Source organism: Myotis myotis, unplaced genomic scaffold (assembly GCF_014108235.1).
Source record: "Myotis myotis isolate mMyoMyo1 unplaced genomic scaffold, mMyoMyo1.p scaffold_m19_p_55, whole genome shotgun sequence".
NCBI classification, from domain to species: domain Eukaryota; kingdom Metazoa; phylum Chordata; class Mammalia; order Chiroptera; family Vespertilionidae; genus Myotis; species Myotis myotis.
In genome coordinates this window covers 45,588-72,716 of record NW_023416363.1, presented here as the reverse complement: position 1 = coordinate 72,716, position 27,129 = coordinate 45,588, and the positions used below count along the sequence as shown (strand labels likewise).

Sequence of the window (27,129 nt, the reverse complement as noted above, 5' to 3'; positions counted from 1 at the left end):
GTCCGTCTCCTGTTAAACAATCGTGTGGCTGCTTTGACATAAGTTTTTTTTTGCACCGGCATAAAAGTTCCTGAGTGACGTGGATATACATTCATCTCCCCTTTCTTGGTGTCCCAACCCCATTTTCAAAATGAAAGGCCCCCTCATTGCTGCTCTCTACCCTAGGATTAGAGATTAAAACATAGCAATCTGAATCACCTATCAAGAAATGGTCTTCACTCAGGATATTGGGAAGAAAGGATGGAGTATTCTTAACTTCTTCAGGATTTTTGCACCAATCATTGAAGAGACGGGGTGACACCCCACACTTTAAATGTGTATGCATGTGGGTAAATGGGCTTTTTGGGGTGCGGCTAGAAGAGGGTCCGAGTCAAATTTTAAGGACAGAAGATCTGGTCCGAAATAGAAAATAGGGGAAGAGAAAACAAAAGAAAGGATGTTTCAAGACCCCCACTTCAAGAAGAGGTGTTCCCAAGGTTATGTTTCAGATCCTTTATGCCTGGTGCAGAACCTTTTGTCAAAGATGCTTTGGCTATTTTTCTCAATAAAAAGGAAGTTTGTAAACAATAAGTCCCCAAAAGAACATGGAGAAAGACCAACACATTTACACAGGCTAGACCACCTAGCAATCACCAAATCAGCTACTGTGAAGTCCTGCAAAGCCCAGACAAACACAATAACTAGAGGGGGGCAGCAATTGGGGGGACAAGAACCCAGGATCAGACACACATCGCCCAATGCATCCTATTGCATTTGCCCCGTTTCAACACAGTGAGGCAGGTTTTCAGGGATCTCACAGCTTGTTAACGAAACCCGCTTTCCTCCTTTAGCTACGAAGACACTAATCGTTGCTGCAGCAGGGAAGGACACTGGCTGAGCACCACAGAGAAGCCACTGCTTATGGTCTCTCTGGAAGCCAAAGAGAAAAAGCAAAGAGTTTTTATTTTTATTTTTTTAAATATATATTTTATTGATTTTTCACAGAGAGGAAGGGAGAGGGATAGAGAGTTAGAAACATCGATGAGCTGCCTCCTGCACACTCCCCACTGGGTGTGTGCCCGCAACCAAGATACATGCCCTTGGCCAGAATCGAACTCGGGACCCTTGAATCCGCAGGCCGACGCTCTATCCACTGAGCCAAATCGGTTAGGGCAAGTTTTTAAAGGTTAAGGAATTTAGTCGTTGCTTCATATATCCACCCCTGGGCAGCTCAAGATGGGTAGAGAGGTAAGTGTTCTTTTTTTTCTTTTTTTTTAAAAATATATTTTATTGATTTTTTTACAGAGAGGAAGGGAGAGGGACAGAGAGCCAGAAACATCGATGAGAGAGAAACATCGATCAGCTGCCTCCTATACACCCCCTACTGGGGATGTGCCCGCAACCAAGGTACATGCCCTTGACCGGAATCGAACCTGGGACCCTTGAGTCCACAGGCCGAGGCTCTACCACTGAGTCAAACCGGTCAGGGCATGGTAAGTGTTCTTAAAAGCTCTCTTTATCAACACACACATACGCCTTGTTGTGCCTGGTAGGCCTAGCCCAGTCCAGTTAGGGATGGATCTGGTATGTAATGGTGAGTCCCAACCCCCTTGGATTACAGGTATGGGGACAGGGATCCTTGGTTAGACATATATAGACAACCTGCATCTAATCTTGGCTTCCCCTCTGTACCTTTCACCTAGCCCAGCCTCTCCTAACCTTTGCACCAACCACTGATTCCTGTTCAGACCAATTTCCAACCTTCTAGTAAGAGATCAGGTAATGAGGCTACTCCATTAAAATCTAGTCTTCCACAAAACATTGAAGATGGAGGGGGTTCAAGAGGATACTATGGTCCTAACTGGTTTGGCTCAGTGGATGGAGCATCGACTTGCGGACTGAATGGTCCCAGGTTCGATTCCTGCCAAGGGCATGTACCTTGGTTGCAGGCACATCCCCGGTAGGAGATGTGCAGGAGGCGGCTGATCGATGTTTCTCTCTCATTGATGTTTCTAACTCTCTATCCCTCTCCCTTCCTCGCTGTAAAAAATCAGTAAAATATATATTTAAACAAAAAAAAAAGAGGATACTATGGCAGAAAAGCCAGCTCTAATTGGCAGAAATGAGGTAGTTCAATAGACTATACACTCCAAATAGGTGTTCTCCCTGATGATGAAGCAAAGTGTTCCTGCTGTGCAGACCCCGAGCTCCTGCCCACTTATCCCTGAGATTGCTCATGTACCTGAGAACACAGTGCAGGAATGAGGGCTGTAGATTAAAATACAGAAAAAGCCGAACCGGTGTGGCTCAGTGGATAGAGCGTCGGCCTGCGGACTGAAGGGCTCCAGGTTCGATTCCGGTCAAGGGCATGTACCTTTGTTGTGGGCACATCCCCAGTGAGGGGTGTGCAGGAGGCAGCTGATGGATCTTTCTCTCTCAGTGTTTCTAACTCTCTAGCCCTCTCCCTTCCTCTCTGTAAAAAAAAAAACCAATAAAATATTTAAAAAATAAAATAAAATACACAAAAATACAAACCCAGAATATTTATATTACGAAAAGAAAAAAAAAGTCTAAATGCACAAGATAAGTCATTCGCACACAGCTAGTGCAGTGGCATCCAGGAGAGAGTGGGACACGAGGTGCAGTTAGCCAAGGGACCCAATAAATACAATTGTATTGGTCCAGAAATGGGGGGGTGTGGTGAGCTGAGGAGCTGCAGGTCTGCAGCTGTTCCCCAACCATCCCTTTTGCCTATCGTCACCACCCATTGCCTGGGGACAGTTCTCAGCACCCAATCCCAAATAGTGGGTTACCAGGAGATAAGATGTGGGAAAACCCTCCCACAGAATGCAGTCGTTTGTGGTCTGGGTTCTGGTCTCATGTTAATCTTTTCACTTTGCCAGGGGAAGTATTATTATTACTTGTCCTTCTTTCAAAGGAAAACAACTTGCCTATCCAGGCCACTTTCCAAAGATGGAGATTCTGGGGGTGGAGACTCAAATGTAGGGAGGGAGTTCCCCCAACGCCCTCACAGGCTTCTGGATCCAATGCGGTTGGAGTTCCTTTACCTCCCCCCTCCCCCCCCTGCCCCAGCCAAGAGGGAAGAGGGGGTGATGCTGTGGAACCCGGCCAGAGCTACCTGGCAGTGCCTGCTGCCCCCACCCACCCTGCCCCCACTTTCTCCGATCTGCCGATCGATGCCTGCTCCTTGAAGCTTTCTGATCACAAAAGCATAGCCCCCGGCACCCACTGTGGCTCAATTCTGGGCACCTGGGAGCAGGGCAGGCATATGGACCTCTTCTTCTTCATCCCGAAAGTAGGCTGGCTTTCCCTGTGAGCTGGGGGCCTGCTGGGCCTTCAGTGGACAGGACGCCACCATGTGGCTGATGCTTTGGTAGAAGTGGCACTTCTTGGGCTGGGGTGGGAGCTTGCTTTCCTTGGCGTGATGGTGTAGACCAGTGATGGCGAACCTTTTGAGCTCGGCGTGTCAGCATTTGGAAAAGGCCTGACTTAACTCTGGTGCCGTGTCACATATAGAAATTTTTTCATCTTTGCAACCATAGTAAAACAAAGACTTATATTTTTGATATTTATTTTATATACTTAAATGCCATTTAACAAAGAAAAATCAACCAAAAAAAATGAGTTTGCGTGTCAGAGGTGTCAGAGATGTCAGAGGTTCGCCATCCCTGGTCTAGACCTCCGCAGTGGTAGCACCTGTCTCCCTTTGACCTGCGCCTTCTGCGCGTCCTTCCCTTTTGGCCGCCTTTCACTCCCAATACAGAACCCCCACCAGGGCCAGTGACTCCGACAGATTCCAGGCCCTTGGCGGCCTTCTTAAAGGTGAACTCCACTGCCTCACCCTCCTTCAGGCGCCGGGAGCCCTCCAGGTGCAGTTTACTCTGGTGCACAGACATCCACGGGTGGGTCAAGCGCAACCCCCGCACAGGCGGTCATGGGGGAAGCCGAACCCCACGCGCTCGTTAAACCACTTACAGATGCCGGCTCCCTGCAGCCGCTGCGGCTCCTCCACTGCCCGGGCCTCGTCCCCCCGCGCCGCCTCTGGCGCCTTGGCGCAGCCGCCTGCAAATTGCTGGTTTGACACGGAGCCGTGGTCGTTGGCTGGGCCCGTGGCCCGGGCCCCAGGTCGGGTGGCTGCTGGCCCCAGAGAAGTCCGGAGGCAAAGGGGTGGCTCTGAGAAGAGGCTGCTACATCTTCCCCAGCACCTACACATATATTCTTAATTGACTTTAAATATAGAAAGGAAGGAAGAGGCAGGCAGACAGACAGTGATGAGCAAGAAACAAGGATCTGTTGCTGTTGCACAACCCGTTCTATGGGTCCAGCCCACAACCCAGGCCTGTGACTGACCAGGACTGGAACCTGCCACCTCTCAGCGCCTGGGTCGATGCTCAGCCCACGCAGCCACATCAGCCAGGACCGTAGATCACTTTAATACGGGGATCCATGGTCAGGATGGTAATGGTAGTGGTAGCTCACAGGGACAGTGTGACCCTGAGGACTGGTTTCCTGCTGGGGCCTCTGTTTGTGGGAGGTGGGTGTCATAACACAACAAAGGGGCAGAGTGGTCAGGTAGAGTGTTGGGGAGAGAGAATGGTTTCCCAGTGGCCAAGGCCTTTATTTATTTTTTATTTTTGTTTTGTTGATTTCAGAGAGGAAGTAAGAGGGAGAGAGAAAGAGAGAAACATTAATGATGAGGGAATCATTGATCTGCTGCCTCCTGCATGTCCCATACTGATGGTGGAGCCCACAACTGGGGCGCGTGCCGTTGATGGAAATAAAACCCGGGACCCTTCAATCTGCAGGCCAATGCTCTATCCACTGAGCCAAACTATCCAGGGCTGGCCAAGGCCTTTAAAAGGTAAATTGGCCCTGGCCGGTTTGGCTCAGTGGATAGAGTGTCGGCCTGCAGACTGAATGGTACCGGGTTCGATTCTGGTCAGAGGCACGTGCCTGGGTTGCAGGGCTGGTACATACATATTTACTTCTCTAAAGACTCACCAGGATTTTGTTGTGACCCTTGGTGTGGCCGAGGGTGTGGCAGTCAGTCTTAGGGATTCGCTTAGACCAGGGGTGGGCAAACTTTTTGACTCAAGGGCCACAATGGGTTCTTAAACTGGACTGGAGGGCCGGAACAAAAGCATGGATGGAGTGTTTGTGTGAACTAATATAAATTCAAAGTAAACATGATTACATAAAAGGGTACGGTCTTTTTTTTTTTTTTTTTTTTTTTTTAGTTTTATTCATTTCAAACGGGCCGGATCCGGCCCACAGGCCGTAGTTTGCCCATGGCTGGCTTAGACTCTCTCTCTCTCTCTCTCTCTCTCTCTCTCTCTCTCTCTCTATATATATATATATATATATACATACATATATATACACACACACATACAGTGGGGCCTTGACTTACGAGTTTAATTCGTTGGACACCGAGCTCGTTAAGGAGCTCGTTAACTCAAATTACTCTGTCAACTCAATGCAAAAAATCGACCAAGAGACAGCTGGTATCTCAAAAAAGTCGTTAGTCGGGACACTCGTAAGTCAAGGCCCCACTGCATGTGTGTGTGTGTGTGTGTGTGTGTGTGTGTGTGTGTTATTATTATTATTATTATTATTGATTTCAGAGAGCAAGGGAGAGGAGGGAGAGATAGAAACATCATTGATGAAAGAAAATCATTGATTAGCTGCCTCCTGCATGCCCCCTACTGGGGATCTAACCTGACCTGGAATCGAACATGGGAGCCTTCATTCCTCAGGACAGTGCTCTATCCACTGAGCCACTTTAGCTAGGGCCGCTTAAACTCTTGAGTGGTCACCTGTGAGACCCACGGGGCTGGGACTTGAGTGACGGGTAAGGGGAGAGATGTTGGCTGTGACTGCTGAAGGGACACCAAGTGCAGCACCAGGGGAGGTGGGCTCTGGGAATCTGAGATCTGATGTGGTTCTCAACAATTGGGGTTGAAGGAAAAAATAGTCATAGACAGAGGCCTTCAGAGCAGGACTCCAGGCTGCCTCTATGAGTGTGGACTCAGCGCCTGGGCAGGACTTGATCCTGTTTGAATTTGGCAAGCATTCTCTGGACCACACCTGCTGTGTAATGAGTACGAGGCCAAGGAGATGCCTATGGGGGCTGGGGCTGTGGGAGTGCAGGTGTGAGAGAGGTGGGGTAGAAGGAGTCATGTGCAGGTGGAGAGGGAGTGAGAAATCATGACTGCAGGACCCCGATATTGACATAAGAGTGAATGAAGGTGAGTCCATTTCTGGTGGTGTCTGGATCATACAATAAGGGGGATTTTAGGCTAATTTCCTGAAAAGAGGGGTGCTGTGGTGCTGCGTGCCAGTTCCAGAGCTCAGAGGTCATGTATGTGCAAACATGCCTGTCGCTGTTGAGGGATGACACAGGAATGAGCTAGCGTACAACAGTGTCACCTGGGCTTGAATGTCTCTACTGGCACGGGGAAGGGAGAAGGTGAGAGAGAAATACATTACAGAGGTGATGAGTTACAATTTTGGAAAAGAAGAAGATTAGGAAATAAAACCATCCCTGTCACCCCATATGGGTGTTACCTTTGAAGTTAGCCTCTGGGAATGAAGCTGTCTGGCAGGCGTGTGGTTCAAAGAATTATGTGCAGCAGGCAGGGCACAGTGATGGCCTCAGCAAACTGGAATTCGGGTTGAAAGGCTGAGGGGTGATGCCATGATTCTGCTGTCTTTGAGGTACAACCTGGGGGACTCCAAGAGTATTATTGCCTGACAAGGCCATTGCCAAAGCACTCACACTCTCCCTGTGGCCAACATCTCTCCCTAAACTATGTTGATGGAATCACTGTTACTGACAAGGGGCAGTGTGGCCTCCCTGTGAGTCCCAGAGCACAGGTGTCATCTATATGCCCATCTGCCCTATTGTTGTGGGAAGGCACAGTGTCAGTAGGAATATAAGGAGAGAAGGGCTTGGATGGGACAAAGGCCTGTATCTTCTCTGATGTGGGGAGCAGAGGGAGCAGTGGATGTGGTGGGTGGGGCCGATGACAGACTTGGAATCTTAGGAGAGAAGCTGATCATGGAATGAACTCTCTCCATTGTGACAGGATATGGACTTTGAGGACGTGGCCATTGCCTTCTCTGAGCAGGAGTGGGGGCTCCTTGATGAGGCTCAGAGACTGCTGTACTGCGATGTGATGCTGGAAGTGTTTGCACTGGTCTCCTCTGTAGGTAAGACCTTCACATTCTCCCAGTGTCCTGAGTTGATGCCCACTTTTCTCTTTATTCTCCAGATGTAGCTTTCTCCCTCCCACAGCCAGACCACAGGAGGGGCTCTGCTAATTCCCCCACATTCTTGTTAAATGTGCTGTGGCTGCCAGTGGTGAGCTGTGTGGAGAGCCCATCCAATGGACCCCAGGAACATCCATAACACAAGTTGCTTCAAAAAGTGCAGGAAGGGCCTGGGAGTCAGGAGGCTTGCAGAGAGCTTCCTGGGTGCCACCTCGCACTACCTCTTCACGGTGCAGTGATGGTGTCCACCCAACGGCTTCCACTTTTGCCCCTTCCTCAGCTAAAGGCTCTTTGTGACGGCCTGTGCCAGGGTATGGTCTCCCCCCCCCCCCCCCTAATATATTTTTATTGATTTTAGAGATGAAGGAAGAGGGAGAGATAGAAACATCAATGATGATAGAGAATCACTGATTGGCTGCCTCTTACACACCTACTGGGGACTGAGCATGCAACCCGGGCATGTACCCTGGGCCAGATTCGAACCTGGGACCCTTCAGTCCACAGGCAGATGCTCTATACACTTGAGCCAAAACATCTGAGGCAGTGGTCTTTACTTACATGATCCATGGGCGGTTCTTGTAAAACCCTCCTCCAATTGTTTGTAATATGTGTTCCCTGAATACTATGCAAGCTGTGTTGGTCAGGGCCAGTGCTGGCTGCTCACCTCTGTTGTCCTTCACTAATACTCAGAAGATTTAGGTTTGACGTTCTTGTGCAGTAGAAGGTGCAGGGAGAACCCTGTTTTTTCACAGGGTGAACATGCAACATGATCTCAGGAGGCCGGGCCTTGCTTAGTCGTCACTGGGGGAAGGTATGCCACATGGGCTGTGTTCAGATCATACCAGGGACATCCTGGTGTCCAGCAGTGTTTACATGCAAGTGCCACTGGCCATGTCTCACTTCTTCCTTTCCTTTCCCTACCTGACACTTTGCCGACTTGTCATTTATTCTCTGACTTCCTGGCTTCTGGCTACCTTCACCTTTTAGACTTTTTGCATCACCTGCTCCTCTGCACTGCTGCCTCTGCATTCTTTTTTTTTTTTTTTAATATATTTTTCTTGATTTCGGAGAGAAAGTGAAAGAGAAGGACAGAAACATCAATGATGAAACATTATTGATCGGCTGCCTCCCGCATGTCCCCTACTGGGGATCGAGCTCGCAACCCAGGCTTGTGCCCCGACTGGGAATTAAACCGGGACCTCCTAGTTCCTAGGAGGCACTCAACCACTGAGCCACGCCAGCCGGGCTCTGCATTATTCTGTAACATTGACCAACACTGTTATGTGTTGTTAGGTGCACATTCATGCTTCGGTAGTGTTTGACACCAGGTACTGGTTTATTGAATTTTACTTGGAATTCAACTTTACCAACTTCATGCACAGCTTGCCCCCTTCACCAGCACACAAGCCCTGCTGAGCGCTGTTAGCAGAGACTTAGTGCAGGTCTGGCTTCTCTTCCATGAGCTGCTTGCCATGTGTCGTGTCATATTTCTGGTGAGGTCTTTTCTGTTTTGTGATGTTCAATGGATGAGACCTTCACAGAAGCCTCTTATTAATCCTTCCTGCACCTCTCTTATTTTCGGACAATTGCATGGAATCCATGTATTATGTGCATCTTTTGCAATGGGATTTCCCTGGTCACCACAGTCAACACACCTCAGCATTTCTGTCTTTGCAGGTTGTCGGCATAAAACAGATGAGGAGGCCTGTTGTGAGCAGAGCGTATCTGAACAAGGAGAGTCACAGGTCAGGGCCCCTAAGACAGAGCCAGCAACCCAGAGGACCCATCTGTGTAAGCGGTGCTTCTCTGTGTTAAAAGATATTCTGCACCTGACTGAGTCACAGGCAGCATACCTTGAGCCGAAAGCCTTCTTCAGTGACGCATGTGTGAGAGACTTCTGTTTCAGTGCAAACCCGCACCTGCAACAGAGGGAAGCCAGTGGAGAGAAGCCCTGGAAAGAAGCTGTTTACAGGGCCTTGTCTGTTACCAGGTGCAGCTTCTACTCATCTTGGGTGCCTTCATCCAGTAGGGAGGTTGGGGAAGATTTCCCAGCCATCTCAGAGCTTCTCCAGCACCAGGCCCGTCTTGACACTGAGGAGCCACACAGTGGCATTGAGATTTCACAAGAGTTTCTCAATAGAAAAAGGCATCACCAATGGAGTGAAGGTGAAAAATCTGCCAGCCACAAACGGAAATTTGTACAACATCAGGCGGTCTGCTCTGGAGAAAATAGTCATGAGTGTAACAAATGTGGGAAAGTTTTTAGCCGTATCTTTAACCTCAATCGACATAGAAGCGTTCACGCTGGAGAAAACCCGTATGAGGATAGTGATTGTGGGAAGGCCTTCAGTCAGAGCTCTGACCTCAGCCAACACAAGAGGATTCACACTGGGGAGAAGCCTTTCGTGTGCAGTGATTGTGGGAAGGCCTTCAGAGAAAAGTTAACCTTTGTTAAACACTACAGACTTCACACTGGAGAAAAGCCGTATGCGTGTACTGATTGTGGAAAGTCATTCCGGCAATCCTCAGCTCTCACGTATCATCAGAGAGGTCACAGAAGAGAAAATTCTTATGAGTGTAGTGACTGTGGGAAGGTCTTCCATCAAAGGTCCTGCTTTACTATACACCTGAGACTTCACACTGGACAAAAGCCCTATGAGTGTACTGATTGTGGAAAGTCCTTCCACCAAAGCTGTCACCTCACCCAACACCAGAGAGTTCACACTGGTGAAAAACCTTTTCATTGTACTGATTGTGGGAAGTCCTTTAGGCAAAAGTTTACCCTCATTCAACACCACCGAGTTCATACCGGAGAAAAGCCGTATGAGTGTAGTGACTGTGGAAAGTCCTTCAGGCATGGCAATTCACTTACTCTACATAGGAGACATCACACTGGTGAGAAACCTTATGAGTGTAGTGAATGTGGAAAATCTTTTAAGAGCGGTAGTCACCTCCTTTACCACAAGAGAACCCACACGGGAGAAAAGCCTTATGAGTGTAGTGATTGTGGGAAGGCCTTCAGCCAAAAATCCAAGCTCATGGACCACCACAGAAGTCACACTGGAGAAAAGCCTCATGAGTGCAGTGAATGTGGGAAATGTTTTCGCTACAAACCTAGCCTCCTCAGACATCTGAGAGGTCACACTGGAGAAAAGCCTTAAATGTGCAGAGAATGTTTTATCTTTCATCTTTTTCACTCTACAACACTAAGGAGACTCAGACCCATTTACCTGAATATAAACGCCTTTTATCTGAACATACACTCTGCTAGATTCCTCATTTACCAGAGGTACAAGTGAGGCCTGAAGGAGCTGCATTGCACTTGCCAATGTGCCAAGGACTCTTACCTCATTGATGTCACTGCGAGTATTTGTGGCTGAAGAGACCTCCTCTACCACCTGCCTCACCTGAACAGTGTGCACCAGTCACCACCCCTGTGCTCAGGGAAGAGGAATTCTGTGTTCTCCCTTGTGTATGAGGAAGTTATGAATACTCTGAGCTCTTGGCAGGAACTTCATTCCTTACTCTCTAGAGAATTGACCTGACCCAGGGCTCGTCCACAGCCCCCTTCCTCAGCTCAAGAAATGCTACCTCTTTCGGAGACATTGTGCTCCTCACCTCATGCTGTGATGGATTGTTTCCGGTTCCAGTTCACCAGCCTGCACTCTGCTTGCTGTGCACTGCTCTGGTTTATGTTTTTGTAACGGCGTTTTTGCTTTTGTACCTTTAATTTTGTTGGTTCTATTCACTGCCTGGGATGATTTGCAAGCACAGTGGTGATTTGTCAGCATGTAGAATTAACAGATACGGTGGGGATCCCAAACTGTCTGTGAAGGGACAGCAGAATGGCAGAAAACCACTGTTTGTCTAATATTGACTTATTTTGTGTTACTGCCCAAGGCCTTGAAATAAAGACCACGTGACTTTGTGTTTCATTTATACAGGTTTGCTCCCTGGCCCCCCGCTTCTGCTAGAGTAGGAGGCCTCGTTATTGTGTTTCTGTCTCACCTGCCTCCATTACAGGACCATCCACCCTGCTTCGCTGAGATGTGTCTCTGTACAGTCCACCTTTCCTCATGCTCCTGCCTATGCCTGGGCACACTGTGTCCTGCCCAGGAGCTGGCAGAGAGGAGCCCGAGGCAGGCCCCTGGGAGGGATTGGGGTTCTGTGTCCTCCTGAGAGGAGCTTCCAGGGCTCTGCTGTCTCCATCCAGAGTCTCTCCAGCCTGCTCTCCCCGTCCCCAGGCCCCTGGCCCGCTGCAACAGAACCTACTTCTGTGTCTGGGAGAAGCCCCCTGATTTTTGGGCCCCAAATCAGTTCACCTTTGGAAAGTCCTGCCTTTGGCCACCCCACACCCACCCCTGAGGCCCCCTGATGTTCAGTCTCTGTTCTTGCATGTTTAGGAGGAATTTCCTATTTTGATTTTATTAAAAATAAATCCTCTCCTCAGCTGCCTCCCCCCACCCCAGGCGGTCTTGGAGGTGCATGGACTAGTGAAATGATGCTGTGTGCTTCCAGTGCCAAAGAAATTCTGCAATATAAGCATTTCTAGAAAGAGAGTCTTGGACTCAACATGATACCACACTGGGGGGGAGGGTGTGTTGTGGTTGGTGTGCCCACCTCCCTAAATTGGGCCTGAAGACCAGAGCCCTTCCCCTGCAGTGAGGTGAGGGACCCTGGGCCCCGAGGGAATAGTGGGCTGCTGGAGTGTACGGTTGATGGAGCTGAGAGGTTGGGGCCTAGGACAGGGTTGGTGGGGGTGTTATCTGTCAGCACATGGGGCAGGTCCGTGAGTGGGAGGGCTGAGGGGAGGCGCTAGTGATGAGAACCTGAATCAGGCTGAATGGAGGGGGCACAGCTGAGACCTGTAAGGACCAAGGGTGTGGACACTGTTTACCTCAACTGTTCCAGAGTCTGGAGGTACAGAGTGCCCTGCCCTTGGGACCTGGTGTTCTAGTGAAGGACAGCCCACAATCAAGGGGGCAGGTAGCTGTGATAGGAGCTCAGGGGAAAGTGAGCCCAGGGGTGGTCAGTGGGGTCTCCCTGAGGATGTGTGGGGAGAGGTGACAGGCTCCTGTGGGGAGCCTGCCCTGAGCATTCGGGAGCTGAAGGGAGGTCACCTTGGCTGGTTTGGACAATGAGGGTCAGAAAGTGGGTCATGGCTGGGCAGTGGGCTCTGTGAAAGGACTTAACCTTCCCCTCAGGAGGCCTCACAGTTTGCCTGGAGCCCCAGGCTGCCTTCTGAAAGGATGATGTGCAGAACCTTCAGCAAAATCCCTGCCCAGAGGGAATTGGACAATACTGAGTGCAAGTAAAACATCCAGTGGCTTAAATATGTTTGCTTATTTATTGATTAACAGTGTGTGTGTAAGGTACTTCAGTATACTCACCACCAGGACAGGTCTCCAGAGGAACATGATGAAGAAATTTACAAGGAGACAGCAATGATGGTAAACTTCCCCGGAATTTCAAAGTATCTGGTCGGAGATCACCATAATGGGGCAGGATATGCAATAGAGGAAATAATGTTTGAGATGAGCCTGAGACGTACAGTACATCTGTCTCAGGAAATCATCTACAGAAACCCCACACCAGCCTCCACGAGGTCTCCAGGGGAGGCTCTGCTGTTTTGTTTTTATAAAGAGGAAGGGAGAGGGATAGAGAGCTAGAAACATCGATGAGAGAGAGACGTCGATTAGCTGCCTCCTGCACACCCCCTACTGGGGTTGTGCCTGCAAGCAAGGTACATGCCCTTGACAGGAATCGAACCTGGGACCTTTCAGTCCGCAGGCTGACGCTCTCTCCATTGAGCCACACCAGTTAGGGCCAATGCAGGATTGGGGTGAGGGTAGAAGCTGATACATAAAGAGTGACTGTCAGCCCTGACCGGTGTGGCTCAGTGGATAGAGCGTCGGCCTGCGAACTTGCCCTGCAAGTTGTTTGACGCCTGCTTCCTGTGTCACTGGCCGTGTTCTTAGACATTAGAAACGTGGGTGTCTCTTCGTAAAGCAGTGTCTAGTTCACCATGGCCCTCTTCACTCCAGGGTCTTAAAATTTTGTAGAAATCCCTCAGAATCCCCTTCTCCCATGGGAAATTTATCCCTCGAAGACTAACCTAGGTTTATTGAAATAAAGAAATGACTTTATTCAGAGATCCTCAGATTTTAGTCCTTAAGTAAAAGCGAGATGATGATCATGACAATAGTGTGTGATTTTTCTGAGGTCCGTAATATTGATTCTCTTAGCCTCTGAGGTGAAAGAGGACAGACTTCCACTGAGTTCAGGTGGTTCCTTTTTTTATTTTTTTTTATTTATTTTTTTTATTTTTTATTTTTTGTGGCTGAGAACCGAGTTTTTTTTTGTTTGTTTGTTTGTTTTTTGTTTTTTTTTTGGGTTCCTTTTTAAAAAAAAAAAATATTTTTTATTTCAGAGAGGAAGGGAGAGCTAGAAACATCAATGATGAAAGCAAATTATTGGTTGGCTGCCTCCTGCACGCCCCCTACTGGGGATGTGACCACAACCAAGGTACATGTCCTTGACTGGAATCGAACCCGGGACCCTTTAGTCCACAGGCAGACACTCTATCCACTGAGCCAAACCAGTCAGGGCTGACAGTCACTCTTTATGTGTCAGCTTCTACCCTCATCCCAATCCTCAACCCGAATGCTAGGGACCAACACTTTCCCCAAAGTGCCATGAAAATGAGTTCCTAGAAACATACAATGAACATGACAACAGCCACACACACACAGACTTGCCTGGATGGGGTCCCCTGCAGTCCAGCCAGCTCCTGCCCAGCTAAAGCCACAGCCAGCCCAGACCTGGTGCCTGAGAGACCCCCTCTCTCTGTGTCCCTGGGAACCCTGTCCTCACAGCCCAGCCCACATGCACATGCCTGTGGACACACACACACACACACGGGAACATTGCCTTCCCTTCCTGAGACTCACCTCCTCACGGACACAGACGTTCACGCTGGGTGATCCTGGCCCAATGCTGAGCTGCTGTGGGGCTTGGCTGTCAGCGCTGGTGCCTCTGATGTGCTTCCCAAGGCTCCTGCCTTTTATAGGCCCTCGGTCCGAGATGAGATTCAAGCCTGTGATTGGATAAACTCAGCCTGTGAGGAGTGTCTGGTGGCATCCTTGCCCTCTGGCTCCAGCTCTCACACCAGACCTACACCCCCTGGGCAGGAGCGAGGGACCATCTCCACACACACTCCTTGTCTGCGGGGGCACTGGACCTTCTCACTAAGGGGGATGCGAAGGTGAGCATCATCTCAGGGACATTCTGGTCAGGTTAGGTCATAAGGGAGTCTCCTACAAACTTCAGAGAGGGAGAGGTAGACAGCCAGAGAGAAGGGGAGGGGGAGAAACATCAATGATGAGAGAATCATTCATTGATTGGCTGCCTCCTATATGCCTCCCACTGGAGATGAGCCTTAAACCCAGGCCTGTGCCCTGACCGGGAATCCAACCAAGACCTCCTGGTTCATAGGTGGACGCTCAACCACTGAGCCATGCGGCCAGGCTCCTACAAACATGTAAAACGGGCTCACGTACTCTCCTTCCAGCAACAACAGTTTATCATTGAAGACAGCTCCCTTGCCCTGGCTGGTTTGGCTCAGTGGATAGAGTGTCAGCCTGCTGACTGAAGGGTCCTGAGGGCAATTCCTGGTCAGGGCACCTGCCCAGGTTGGGGACTAGATCCCAGTAGGGGGCGTAAAGGAGGCAGATGATCAAGGGTTCTCTCATCATGGATGTTTCTCACTCTCCCCATCTCTCTAAAAGTCAATAAAAACATTTAAAGGAAAAAAGTAGTGTTAAGATTGAATTGTCTCAACAACATCAATGTGAGTGTGGGCCCTCTTGCTTTCTTTCCATTTTTATAAGGAAAACCATGCCTTGGCCGGTGTTTATAGAGGGTTCCCCAGGCATAACTGTGTTTGGGGACAGGAAGCAGCCTGGAGCGGGTCGGCCTCAGGTTGGCCTGTAGTGTTTGATTCTTGACTTCATGCTGAAAAGATTTCACAACGTGAATTGAGGAGATTTTGGGGGAACGTTTATTGAAGCTGGGGATAGTGATAAAAGGAAGGGATCAGGATAGAGCAAGCAGCAGCAGAGCGGGGCTCCCAGGGCTCTAGGAGCACTGGGAAATGAGGGAAGAAAGCGGGGCTGCGGATAGCTCTCTGGACAATCAGAGAAAAGGGGGCCTTGAGCGCAGGTTCAGGGGCTCAGCCTGGGACGAGCTGCTGCTGCTTCTTCGTGCTACCCTGGTTGCAGGTCAGGTGGGGACCCTTACAAGGTGAGGAGAGAGTCGTCCTGGCAGCAGCCGCAGCGGCTTTCATCTCTCATCTTTCCAGGCTCTTGGTGTCATTTTCGGCTTCCGGAAGCGTGGCCTCTGGTGTGGCCATCTGTGATGGAGTCATTACAGTGTTGAGGGACATGAAGGCGCGTCAGGCCTCCACACCCGCGGAGGCGAAGTCGAGAAGACCATCTGTCAGGGCCAGCCTGACAGGTTGAGCCGGGCTGAGGTAGGGAGGTGGGAATTGAGAAAAGAAAGAAAGACAGGAGAGCGGGATCGGGAGGACTACAGCTCAATTGAGGATCTGCAGCAAGTTTATAACCACACAATGCTATTTATACACAAGACACTGAATAGGAGGTCTGTCAAGAGGAATGTATTCTTTGTTCTTCTTAACCTCTAAGGGAGAGACAGAGCGGAAGGACAAGTTCTCGGTACAGCAAATCTCTGTAAATAGTTACAGACTTCCTGGTAAGCCATGAAAGGCTGTTCTCATTCTACAAAGGTTGCTCTCATTCTACTGATAACCGCCATCCAAACAAGTCTGGGAAGACTGTGTGGGTAAGGATCCCAGCCTTGCTAGCCCCTTCGGATGCAAGGACCGTGTCAGCTTACACCCGGTCTCCAACAACCGTCATCCTGGAGGAGGGCGAGGAGGTCCTGGTGGGTGCTTTGGGCCAGACAGGAGACGACCCCTCCGCCACCTTCATCAGCTGCGCCCTGTGTGAGGCAGCCTAGGAGACCGAGGAGAGCACGGGGACCTGGGGTTTATCTTCCGGGCTCCAAGTCCGCACCCCTTATGAGCAAGGTGACCCATGCCAGCCCTAAGGCTGCCAGGAAGAAGAAGCTTATGGGGATCGAGCATGAATGACAAGCAAACTGCTCCCTGGAAGTTGAGGACCTGCCCTCTGGCAGGGAAGCAGGGGCACAGCTGGCCTCTCCCTGGAGGTAGTCTTTGTAAGCCCCTCCTGCCCTGCCTGGAGCATCTGGCAGCCCCACACCTGCCTGTTGGGGTTGCAGGCTGCCCCCCTCCTAACAGACTGAGGGCTGGGGGGATCCCAGCAGGGCGGGGGCAGTCCCTTCACCCAGCTGCCAAACAGGCCCCCACCCCTGGGCCTTCCTCCTCCCTCCATGCCTGACGGTTCTGGACCCCCAACACGCGTCTGATCTTCTGATTCCTCTGGGTGGAAACAGACCAAGGCCCCCACCCCAGGCACCCCAGTTTCGGAGAGGGGCTGTATTGTTATTATTGACACACCTACTTGCAACCTGTCCCGCCCCGCCCCCCTAGCGCCCCTTTCCCAAGCTGCCAACTTCTAACCTCAATAGGGACTCTGTGCTTGTCTGGTTCATTCTGTGTATAAATGGAATGTTGTGAAGGTACCCCCCCCCCGCCCCCCCCCCCCCACGCTGCCTGGTTGCCCTCCCATTTCCACCTCCTCACAGCCGCTCATGGAAGCAGGACCAGGAAGGGGCCCTTGAAGAAGAAAGAGGAGGAGGAGCAGGAGGAGGAGGAGGAGGAGAAAAAACAATAAAAACAAAGAAAGTGGCCTTGACCGGTTTGGCTCAGTGGATAGAGCATCCCCTTGTGGACTGAAGGGTCCCTGTTGGAATCCAGTCAAGGGCATGTACCTTGGTTGCAGGCCCATCCCCAGTGGGGGGCGTGCAGGAGGCAGCTGATCGATGTTTCTCTCTCATCGATGTTTCTGACTCTGCCCCTCTCCCTTCCTCTCTGTAAAAAATCAATAAAAAATATATAAAAAAAAGTTTAGGAAAGCTTGGCCCGTGTGGTTCAGTGGTTGAGCATCAAACTATGAATCTGGACATCCGGTTTGATTTCAATAGGGCATCTGCGGGCACTGCGGCTGGATCCCCAGTGTGGGGCCTGCAGGAGGCAGCTGATCAATGATTCTCGTCATTGATGTTTCTCTCTCTCGCTCCCTCTCCCTTCCGCTCTGAAATCAATAAAAATATATTTAAAATAAAAATAAAGAGGAGGCCAAGCGCACCTATTCCACTTCCCACCCATCTCCCAGCTGAACTTGAGTGCTTTTGCACAATAAGCCCTTTTCCCCCCTGCCTTTCCCGCGCTGTGGGAAGGGACTACATTTCCCAGAATGCGTAGAGTGGAGCGGCAGCATCCCTATCCAATAAGAAGGTAGGGGAGAGGGGCTCCCGCGGTTGACGTATTACGGGAGGGCGGTACTTCCGGCTACTGCCTCGGCGGCCGCGTTAGCTGCTCTGGGACTGGTTTGTAGGACTTTCCGGAGCCCCGCTCAGTCAGGACCCAGGTGCCGGGTCTAAATTTCCGGGAGTCCTTCTCCGCGCCGCACAAACGCGGGTGTGAGGCTCGGCGACCCGCGAGGGATCCGTTTTAGGGCGGGAGGGAACCGCCCCCTCGCCCGCCGCCCCCGCCCGCTCCGCCCGCTGAGCCCGATGGCGGCGGCCGCGGCCAGGCGCCCGGCTGAGGTGAGCGCGTCCCCCGGCCTCCCCGCCTCCCGACCCAGCCCCGCAGCCCGGGGGCGGGCGCCCGTCCTCCTGCAGCCCCGGCCACGCGCCAGGACCGCGAGACGCTCGGGGGTGACCCCCGGTGTGACAGGGAGGAGAGGGGAGGGGCGCCCGGAAGACCAGCTGCCCCGACTGCGGGGGGTCAGGCGGCGCGCGTCCCGGCCCTCGGGGCCAGCCGTGTCCAGGGAGGCCGTGTGTCTCCGGGGCCAGCCCCCTCCCCGGTCCCGGGGCTTCGGAAGTGCTGTTGCGACCATAGGGAAGGGGGGGGGCGTGACCCGACCCTCACTGTCCCCGACCCCCCACCCTCACCGTCTCTGGAGCGTCTTCTTTCGGACTCGGAGAGCAGGTCCCCAAACTCGGGTCCCCGGGAGCCTGGAGGAACCCCAGGCACAGGACCCTCCTCCCACGCCAGGGCCGCATGCAGGCGCTGGCATTGCCTTCAGCCCATAAACACCCGCGGGGAGGCTGTGCCGGGAGCTGGTCCGTGTGCGCGCCTCGGGCAGAGCTGAGCTGAGTGTTTGGGAAGCTTCTGTCTCTCTTCCTGGAGACAAAGCACACAAGCGGGACATTGTCCTCCCTGATCCCCTGAGGCCACAATGGCACCAGGACGTGGATGGTCCTTTGAGTTGGGCGATTGGGAGGAGGACAGGCACAGGGTGCATGTGGGGGGCTCTGCGGGGTGTAGGGGGGATAGTGGGTTCTCAGTACAGGAGCTTTTTCTGGTTTCAGCTGCCCCCATCCTGCCACCAGGTGTTAGAAATAAGGCAATACCCAAGTCAGGGGTCCTGGTAGAACACAAATCACACCTGGGAGCCAGGCAGCAGGCAGACATCTTTACTTCCACGGAGAAGGGTGCGGACACGTGGTGTGGATGCAGGTGTACACCCAGCAGGTGGTCTGCTCAGATTTATAACCTCTGACACCCGTGACCTGTCCCTTACTCTTTTTTTTTTTTTTAATATATTTTATTGATTTTTTACAGAGAGGAAGGGGGAGGGATAGAGAGTCAGAAACATCGATGAGCGAGAAACATCGATCAGCTGCCTCCTACACACTCCCCGCTGGGGATGTGCCCGCAACCAAGGTACATGCCCTTGACCAGCATCGAACCTGGGACCCTTGAGTCCGCAGGCCGAGGCTCTATCCACTGAGCCAAACCAGTTAGGGCTGTCCCTAACTCTTGTATGAAGCTCAGGCACACAGTCTCACGATTGGTTAATACAAAGGGAGGGGTGGGGCTCTGCTGTTTCAAGATGGGGGCCCCCAGGGGAGCTGTAAGTCATGCAGCCAATATGGCAGCTGCCAAGCCACACAGTCCAACATGGCGGCCTTCTCAACTGTTCTTTGACAGAAAAGCTGATTTGTTTCTTCTCATACAGGGCTGGGTGACCTTTGAGGATGTGGCCGTGTACTTCTCCTCGGAGGAGTGGGAGCTCCTTGATGAGGCTCAGAGACGCCTGTACCACGATGTGATGCTGGAGAACTTGGCACTGATGGCCTCCCTGGGTAAGGCTTTCAAACTCCCCCCGTGCCCTGGGCAGTAGTGTCTGCCCTTCCCTTTCCCCCGGAGCCGGTCTGTCCTCACACCAGGATCAAAGCATGGCTTTCTTCCCCAGGTCCCTGGATGGGTGCTGTGCTTACATCCCTGGATGGGTGCTGTGCTTACACCCCTGGATGGGTGCTGTGCTTAGTTGGTTTGAGGTTTGTGCATGGACCTCTCCTTCCTTCAAGAGCCCCAGACTTGCAGGGAAGCAATCAGGGCAGGAGTCTTCCAGTGAACCCACTGGATACACCTGACTTGCTTCTCCCTGACCGCATGACTTTGTTCAGCTCCCAGGCCCGTGTGTACATAGGTTCTGCTGCCTCCTTCCAGCTAACATTGCCTCAGGCCTGCCTGGGCCAGGGATCCCCATGACTGACATGGTTCCTCCTCACATGGACTGTGGCTGTTCTTGCAAGACCCTCCTTCGAAGTTCTCTGTGTAGTACTTGGTTTTCTTTTCTTTTCCGTTGGCTGTGATGTGCTGAGTTGTTCTGGGCTAGAGCTGGGTACTCAGGGTGCTGTCCTTCCCTCAGTACCTGTATATGTTGCCATGCCTGTGCTCACTGAGGGAGTTGGGTTGGGTTAGAAACAGGTGGTTCACAGGATGTATATGATTCTAGGCTCAGCAAAATGTTAGGAATGGCACCTGGAGGAGGGTGTGATGCCAGTGCTGTGTTCAACTCATACCAGACGCCTACGGTGTTGAACTAGTGTTTTTGTTTTTTGTTTTTATATATATATTATTGATTTTTTTACAGAGAGGAAGAGAGAGAGATAGTCAGAAACAGCAATGAGAGAGAAACATCGATCAGCTGCCTCCTGCACACCCCTCACTGGGGATGTGCCCACAACCAAGGTACATGCCCTTGACCGGAATCAAACCTGGGACCTTTCAGTCTGCAGGCCAAAGCTCTATCCACTGAGCCACACCGGTTAGGGCTGAACTAGTGTTTTGATCTGATGCCTGGGGCCACACTTCACTTCTGTCTCTCTTTTTCCTTCCTTGACACTTCACAGTTTCTCAGCTCTATTACTTATCGCTTGTACTCTCACCTCCAGCCTCACATCTCTGCACTGTGTGTGTAGCCTGTTTTTCTCGCCACTCCACCTGTGGTACTTTCCTCATTGGGCCCTTTGCATTGAGTCCTGAGGTGTGTGCATATTTCTAAAAGTCCTTGAATACCAGCTGCCCTGTTACAGTTGTATTTTCTTTCACCTTAACACACCCATCTGCACAGCTTTCGTGTGTCACCAGTAGCAAAGTTCTCTTGGGAAGTCATTGTTGAAGTGAATTGTGGGCCTGTGTCTACTCTCTGTGTACACTGCATGGTTGTGTCCTTCACCACGTGAGGCCTCTCCCCGTGTGTGCTCTTCATAGCCCAGCACTGCATAGCAGCCCATCCTTAACCTGAACCAGTTCCCTGGTCCTGCACACAATGCCGAGGACTTGTTCCTGGGTTTGTCGGACACACACGTGTGTGGACTGTCCCTTCCCACCAGAGTCAACATGCACTTAACCAGCACTTTTCGTTTTCAGGTTCTTGGCATGGAGCCCAGAATGAGGAGGCCCCGTCTGAGCTCAGCAGTTCTTTACAAGGAGAGTCCCAGGTCAGGACTCCCAAGGCAGGTGTGTCTCCCCCAGAGGGCCATCCTTGTGAGCTGTGTGGTGTGGACGTGAGAGACATTTTGCACTTCACTGGGCACCATGGGCAGACCCTGTACAAGACGGGGGCCTGTGAGAAACAGTTGGATGTTAGCGCGGAACTTGAGCATCAGAAGCAGCACACGGGAGAGATGTGCTTCGGAGGCCGCGTGGATAGAGCCTCCTTTGGAAAGGACTGCAGATTCTGTGTGTCAGGGCAGCCCGATTCCTGTGAGGCGGTTGTGAGGGACTTCCTGGCCAGCTCAAGATTCCTCCAGCATCAGGCCGCACACACCAGGGAGAAGTCAAACCGGGGAACTGAGTGCGGAACAGCCTCTCATAAGGGAAGAACTCTGTCTGACCCAGAATACACTAAGGATTTCAATTGCAAACACAAGCTTGTTCAAGACCAGAGAGTCCTCACCCAAGAAATATGCCACGTGAGCAATGAATGTGGAAAATCTTACAGCGAACGCTATAGTCTGAATGACCATTGGAGAGTTCACACTGGGGAAAAGCCTTATGAGTGCGGGGAATGTGGGAAGTCCTTTAGGCAAAGCTCTAGCCTCATTCAACACCGGAGAGTTCATGCCAGAGCGGAGCCTCACAAGTGTGAGTTGTGTGGAAAATTATTTAGCAACAAGTCCAACCTCATTAAACATCAAAGAGTTCACACTGGAGAAAGGCCTTATGAGTGTGGGGAATGTGGGAAGTCCTTTAGCCAAAGCTCTGCACTCCTTCAACACCGGAGTGTTCACACAGGGGAAAAGCCATATGAGTGCAGTGAATGTGGGAAGTTCTTTACCTACAACTCCAGTCTCATAAAACACCAGAGAGTTCACTCTGGGTCCCGGCCCTATGCCTGCAGTGAATGTGGAAAATCCTTTACTCTAAAGTCTCGCCTGATTGATCACTCCAGAGTTCATAGTGGAGAAAAGCCTTATAAGTGCAGCGAATGCGGGAAATGTTTTAGCCAAAGCTCTGTGCTTCTTGAGCATCAGAGAATTCACACTGGAGAAAGGCCTTATGAGTGCAGTGAATGTGGGAAATTCTTTACTCACAATTCTAGTTTCTTAAAACACCAGAGAGTTCACACAGGGGAAAGGCCTTATGAGTGCAGTGAATGTGGAAAATGCTTTACTTACAGCTATACGCTCATCAAACACAGGAGAATTCACACGGGAGAAAGGCCTTATGAGTGTAGCCAATGTGGGAAATCTTTTAGCCAAAGCTCTGCACTTTTTCAGCATCAGAGAGTTCACACAGGGGAAAGGCCTTATGAGTGCAATGAATGTGGGAAATTCTTTACTTACAGCTCTAGTCTCATCAAACACATAAGAATTCACACGGGAGAAAGGCCTTATGAGTGTAGCCAATGTGGGAAATCTTTTAGCCAAAGCTCTGCACTTTTTCAGCATCAGAGAATTCACACTGGAGAAAGGCCTTATGAGTGCAGTGAATGTGGAAAATGCTTTACTTACAGCTCTAGTCTCTTAAAACACCAGAGTTCACACCAGAGAAAGGCCTTATGAGTGTGGTGAATGTGGGATATCTTTCAGGCATAGTTCGAACCTCATTAAACATCAAAGATTTGCCCTAGCTGGTTTGGCTCAGTGGATAGAGCTTCGGCCAGTGGACTGAAGCGTCCCAGGTTAATTCTAGTCAGGGGCACATGTCTGGGTTGCAGGCTTGATCCCTACTAGGGGGTTGCAGGAGGCAGCCAATGATTCTCACCATTGATGTTTCTCTCTGTTCCTTTCTGGAATCAATTTTTAAAAATTAAAGATTTCACACTGCATAAAGGCCTTGTGAATATTGAATGTGGAAAATAATTTTATCTTCAACTCCAGGCACCTCCAGGTCTTATTGCTCAAGCTACTGTTAATATTGAGGTTCTAGTCACTGTTTTGGGTCCTTTGAAGTTGACCTGTTTGCTAGTATGAACAGGTGATCAGAAAAAAAAAAAAAAAGAGGTGAACAGCATTGGTTGGGATCCTAAACTTTGTGTGCCTCAGAGGGCATAGTGTGATGGCAGAATATACGTCTTCAGTTTTGGCCCAGTTTGCGTTGCTGCTCGCAACCTTTAAGAAAGATGGAGCTTTGTGGCCCTATATTGTAGCTTCGAAGCCATGATTTGGGGGTACTGAGTTCAACCTGAGAAGGGGGTCCTTGTGACAACCTTCATGCTTCTGAGAGCAACATGAACTTGTTCTCGTTCACAGGGCCTTTTGTCTCATGCTCAGCACTGGTGAGGGACCATATGTCCCTGCAGGTCCTGCAGTGGAGCTGTGGGCCCTGAGGTCCTGACTTCTGTAGATACCATCACTGGTTTTAAGATGACAGGGGGCCAGGAGAAGGATCATTGCAGAAACACTGGATTCAGAGAGAATGGAGGAGACTGCCACAAGTGGTTAGCATGCTCTATTTTTATTTATTGATTTATTTTTCAAATATGTTTTCTGTTGGTTTTCTTTCAGAGAGGAAGGGAGAAGGAGAGAAACATCAATGTTGAGAATCGTTGATCAGCTGCCTCCTGAATGCCCCCTACTGGGAATGGAGCCCGCAACGAAGGCATGTGCCCTGACCAGGAATGCAAATTTCAGTCTCCTGGTTCAAAGGTCAGTGCTCAACCACTGACCATGCCAGCTGTGCTGGATGCTTGCTTTTAATTATTTTCAGCGTGGGTACAGAACAAGTTGAATCAGCTCCGCAAGTTGAAGTATAAGTAAGCCCCACTATCTAGAGGAAATAGTTTTTAGGATCTCTGCCAGAGAGAAAAAAACAAAACTGATCACCAGCACATGAAATTCACAGTCTGAGAGCAGTCTTTTTTGCTGATGGAAAGGCTTTGGCATTTGCCCAAGGGTGGCCTCTACCTTTTCCTAGAGGATCATTCAAAGTTCCCAGTAAAATGCCTAGCTGGTGTGGCTCAGTGGTTGAGAGTTGACCCATGAACCAGAAGGTCACAGTTTGATTCCTGGTCAGGAGGGCACATGCCCAGGTTGTAGGCTTGAACTCCAGTAGGGGGTGTGTAGAAGGCAGCCGAGAAATAATTTTCTCTCATCATTGAGGTTTCTATCTCACTCTCCAAAATCAATAAGAATATTTTTTAACTAGAGGCCCAGTGCACGAATTCGTGCATGGGTGGGTTCTGGCTGACCGAGCCCCAATTGGGGCCCCATCGGGGCTGGGCCAGCTGGGAGAAGGGGCCACAGGTGATTGGCTGGAGGGTCCCACCCCTGATTGGGGTTTAGAGGCCTGTGGGAGGCAGGGTCAGCCATGGGGAGGAGCTGTGGGCAGTGGGCCAGCCGGTCCTGCCCCTGAATGGGGTGAAGGGGGAAGTGCTGATTGGGAGCCAGCAGCCTGGGGTAGGGGCCATGGGTGGTTGGCCATCTGGCCCTGCCCCTGATTGGGGTGGGGTGGCAATCAAGGGTGGGGCCATCTGAGGGGAGGGGTTGCAGGCCTATCATGGTGAGGTGGGTGGAACAGGGGCGGAGCTGGCCCGGGGGAAGGCTGGAGGGGGTGCGTTTGGCCAGCTGGGCCCACCTTTGATCGGAATGGGATAGTCCCAACAGGGGTGAGCCAGTGGGGGCAGGGGCCGCAGGAGGTTGATGGGCCAGCCCCAGCCCCACCCCCTGATCAGGCGGTTCGCTGGCCACAGTGGGCATAATAGTAACTGGTCATTGGTTTTTTATATATTATATGGTATCCAGTAAAATACTTCCTCTAGAACTTACCCTGAATGAACTAGGTGAGCCTTTGCTGGAAAAACTACAACCCTTAAATGCGAAGTAGCCCTCTTCTTCACATTGGTAGTACACACCCCAGGACTGCCCACAAAACACCCCCTAGATAACATTCACATGTCCCGCTCCTTTTGGACCACGTTCTCTCACTCCAGACCCGGGTTCGATGTTGGGGCAAGAAGTGACTTTGCGGGAGGGCTGCGAGGCAGAAAAGAGCTAAACCTTGAGGTGTCAGGGACTAGGGCAGAGGGTCTGCACACCACTTTGAGCTGGAGACCAGGCAACAGGAGGTGCTAGGTGGGTCGCTGGGGCCAGAGGCGCTGTGAGCGTCTGTGCAGGAATGGTGCAATTTGCAGCCTTGGGGACACGGGGAAGATGTGGAAGGACAGTGAGAGGATGTTGGGCTGTGGAGAGAGTTGGCTGCCAGGACACAGAAGTGCCAGGAGAGCCATGAGGGGAGGTGCATCTGGAGCACATGGCAGGGCCAGGGGATCCACACTGCTGCCAGAGGACACTGGATAAGGAGGAATCCCCAGGCAGTGGGGACCCCAAAACAGGCTGTTGGGGATTGCAGGGGTCCAAGGCAGCAGAACCTGTTACCTGGAGGCCACAAAACCCAGATTTGGGAATGGTGAGGGGTAGGGTAAGCCAGCCAGACCAGAGCTCTTTCCCGGCTCTGTGCCTGGGCATCCATCTACTTGTCACCCGACCCCTTAAGCCAGATATCAAAGCTCTGCCTTCCTTTACCTCGCAACCAAAGCCTCTGTAGGCAGCCCTGCCCCGACCCGCCCAGCTCTCTCCGTCTCTGGGACTCCAGTCGTTCTTGAATGATGGTGGGTTGTGTTTCTTCCCAGAGCCTCTGGGGAGATCAGATTCCTGCTCATTTCGGTTGTTGGCAGAATCTAGTTCCATGTACTTATGGGACGCAGTATCTCTGAGCTGCAAAGTCACAGTCACTTTCTTCATTTTGTTTGAACTCTGAAGAGTTCTTGCTGAACCAGGACTGACCTTCGCTCCTAGGGTTCCTCTCCAGTCCTAGCACACAGGTGTGTCCTGGCACCAGCAGTGGGGCATCAGGCTGATCATCCTGCCAGAGGGCTGGCTCTTCTGTCTGCATCCTTCTCCCTGCAGCTGGTCCTGTGATTAGACTGACCCCAACTAAGGTAAGTCTTGCTGTCGTGAGTACAGCGTTACTAACACATGCAAAGTCGCATCGGCCATGTGGGGAACACGCAGAAGTTCTCAGGATTAGGGCATGCACATCTTTGGGAGCAATTAGTCTGCCTTCTACAGTTTATCCTTTGTTCCCCAAAATGCCTGTCTGTTCTGTTTACAAAATAAACCTATCCCAAGATCCCAAATGGCCTCATTCCAATATGAACTCATCATCCAAATCCCATGATCTCAGAAGTGTGGAACTGCTGGGAGCCGGTCCATCCTTGCTGTTTCAAGGGTCCTGGCGTATATGGCATACTGTTCTTAATATGTTTGCTCACCTTTTTGGCACTGTGTTTTAACCAAGGTTACCTCTCTGAGAAAGGTTGTTTCCCCAGGTAGGGATTTTCCCCTGAAATTAGGCAGGGAATAAAACCCCTTAACTAAGTGCCAGGCCGGTAATTAATCACTTTACGAACAATCATGCTTAAGCTACATAATCTTTACTCCCTGGAATGGAGATAAGAAACGCCCTAACCTTTGGAATAGAGACTGATAGGATTGGAATCAACTGGTATAAATACAGATGTAACAAGACAACAGGAGACAGAACTTAGAAGACAGAACCAAGAGACACAGAACCTAGACACAGAACCTACACAGAACCTAGAGACAGAAGAACTTCACTGGAGAGAACATGGCAAAAGATCCTGGACAGAAACTGGAGACAGAACCTGGCAAAAGATCCTGGACAGAAACTGGAGACAGAACCTAGAGACAGAACCTAGAGACAGAACATGGCGAAAGATCCTGGACAGAAACTGGCAACAGAACCTAGAGACAGAACCTAGAGACAGAACATGGCAAAAGATCCTGGACTGAACCTGACTACAGAAATTGGCAGGAGAACCTGACTAGAACCTGGTGACTGAACCTGGCTGGAGAACCTGGACAGAACCTGCC

General features: G+C 50.9%; 2 protein-coding genes and 2 pseudogenes across 7 annotated transcripts in view; 3 read left to right on the top strand and 1 right to left on the bottom strand.

Annotated features, from left to right (window-relative positions):
- The window catches only part of LOC118657457 (zinc finger protein OZF-like), a 51,989-nt gene extending 40,778 nt beyond the window's left edge, over positions 1-11,211 (top strand). For 3 of the 5 annotated variants that reach the window (XM_036311493.1, XM_036311492.1, XM_036311491.1), the window contains exons 2-3: positions 7,089-7,212; positions 8,950-11,211. In XM_036311493.1, the coding sequence (XP_036167386.1) occupies positions 7,092-7,212; positions 8,950-10,433 (1,605 nt within the window). In that variant the 5' untranslated portion in view covers positions 7,089-7,091 and the 3' untranslated portion in view covers positions 10,434-11,211. Of the gene's footprint in view, positions 1-1,083; positions 1,228-1,387; positions 1,759-7,088; positions 7,213-8,949 lie in introns of those variants that run through there. The other 2 variants (XM_036311490.1, XM_036311495.1) reach the window with 2 other exon arrangements.
- On the bottom strand, positions 3,166-4,213 carry LOC118657470 (annotated as a pseudogene).
- A 4,213-nt stretch (positions 11,212-15,424) lies between the features above and the next one.
- On the top strand, positions 15,425-16,740 carry LOC118657446 (annotated as a pseudogene).
- Positions 16,741-17,803: 1,063 nt separating this feature from the next.
- Positions 17,804-22,927, top strand: LOC118657454 (zinc finger protein 154-like). 2 transcript variants are annotated; one of them, XM_036311487.1, is made up of 3 exons: positions 17,804-18,042; positions 19,461-19,587; positions 21,161-22,927. In XM_036311487.1, exons 1-3 carry the CDS (start codon positions 18,010-18,012, stop codon positions 22,795-22,797), a joined length of 1,797 nt encoding a protein of 598 aa, XP_036167380.1. In that variant the 5' UTR covers positions 17,804-18,009; the 3' UTR covers positions 22,798-22,927. The 2 variants fall into 2 exon arrangements, with proteins under 2 accessions (XP_036167380.1, XP_036167379.1); XM_036311486.1 differs by lacking the exon at positions 17,804-18,042 and having other exon boundaries at positions 19,250-19,587.
- Positions 22,928-27,129: the final 4,202 nt, after the last annotated feature.

What these genes read in the sequence shown, in the direction of transcription:
- LOC118657454 (XM_036311486.1), top strand. Translation starts at nt 19,266, where the DNA reads ATGAAGCTCAGGCACACAGTCTCACGATTGGTTAATACAAAGGGAGGG. An exon ending in GGCACTGATGGCCTCCCTGG is followed by an intron (nt 19,588 to 21,160) that starts GTAAGGCTTTCA and finishes TTTCGTTTTCAG; the next exon opens with GTTCTTGGCATGGAGCCCAG.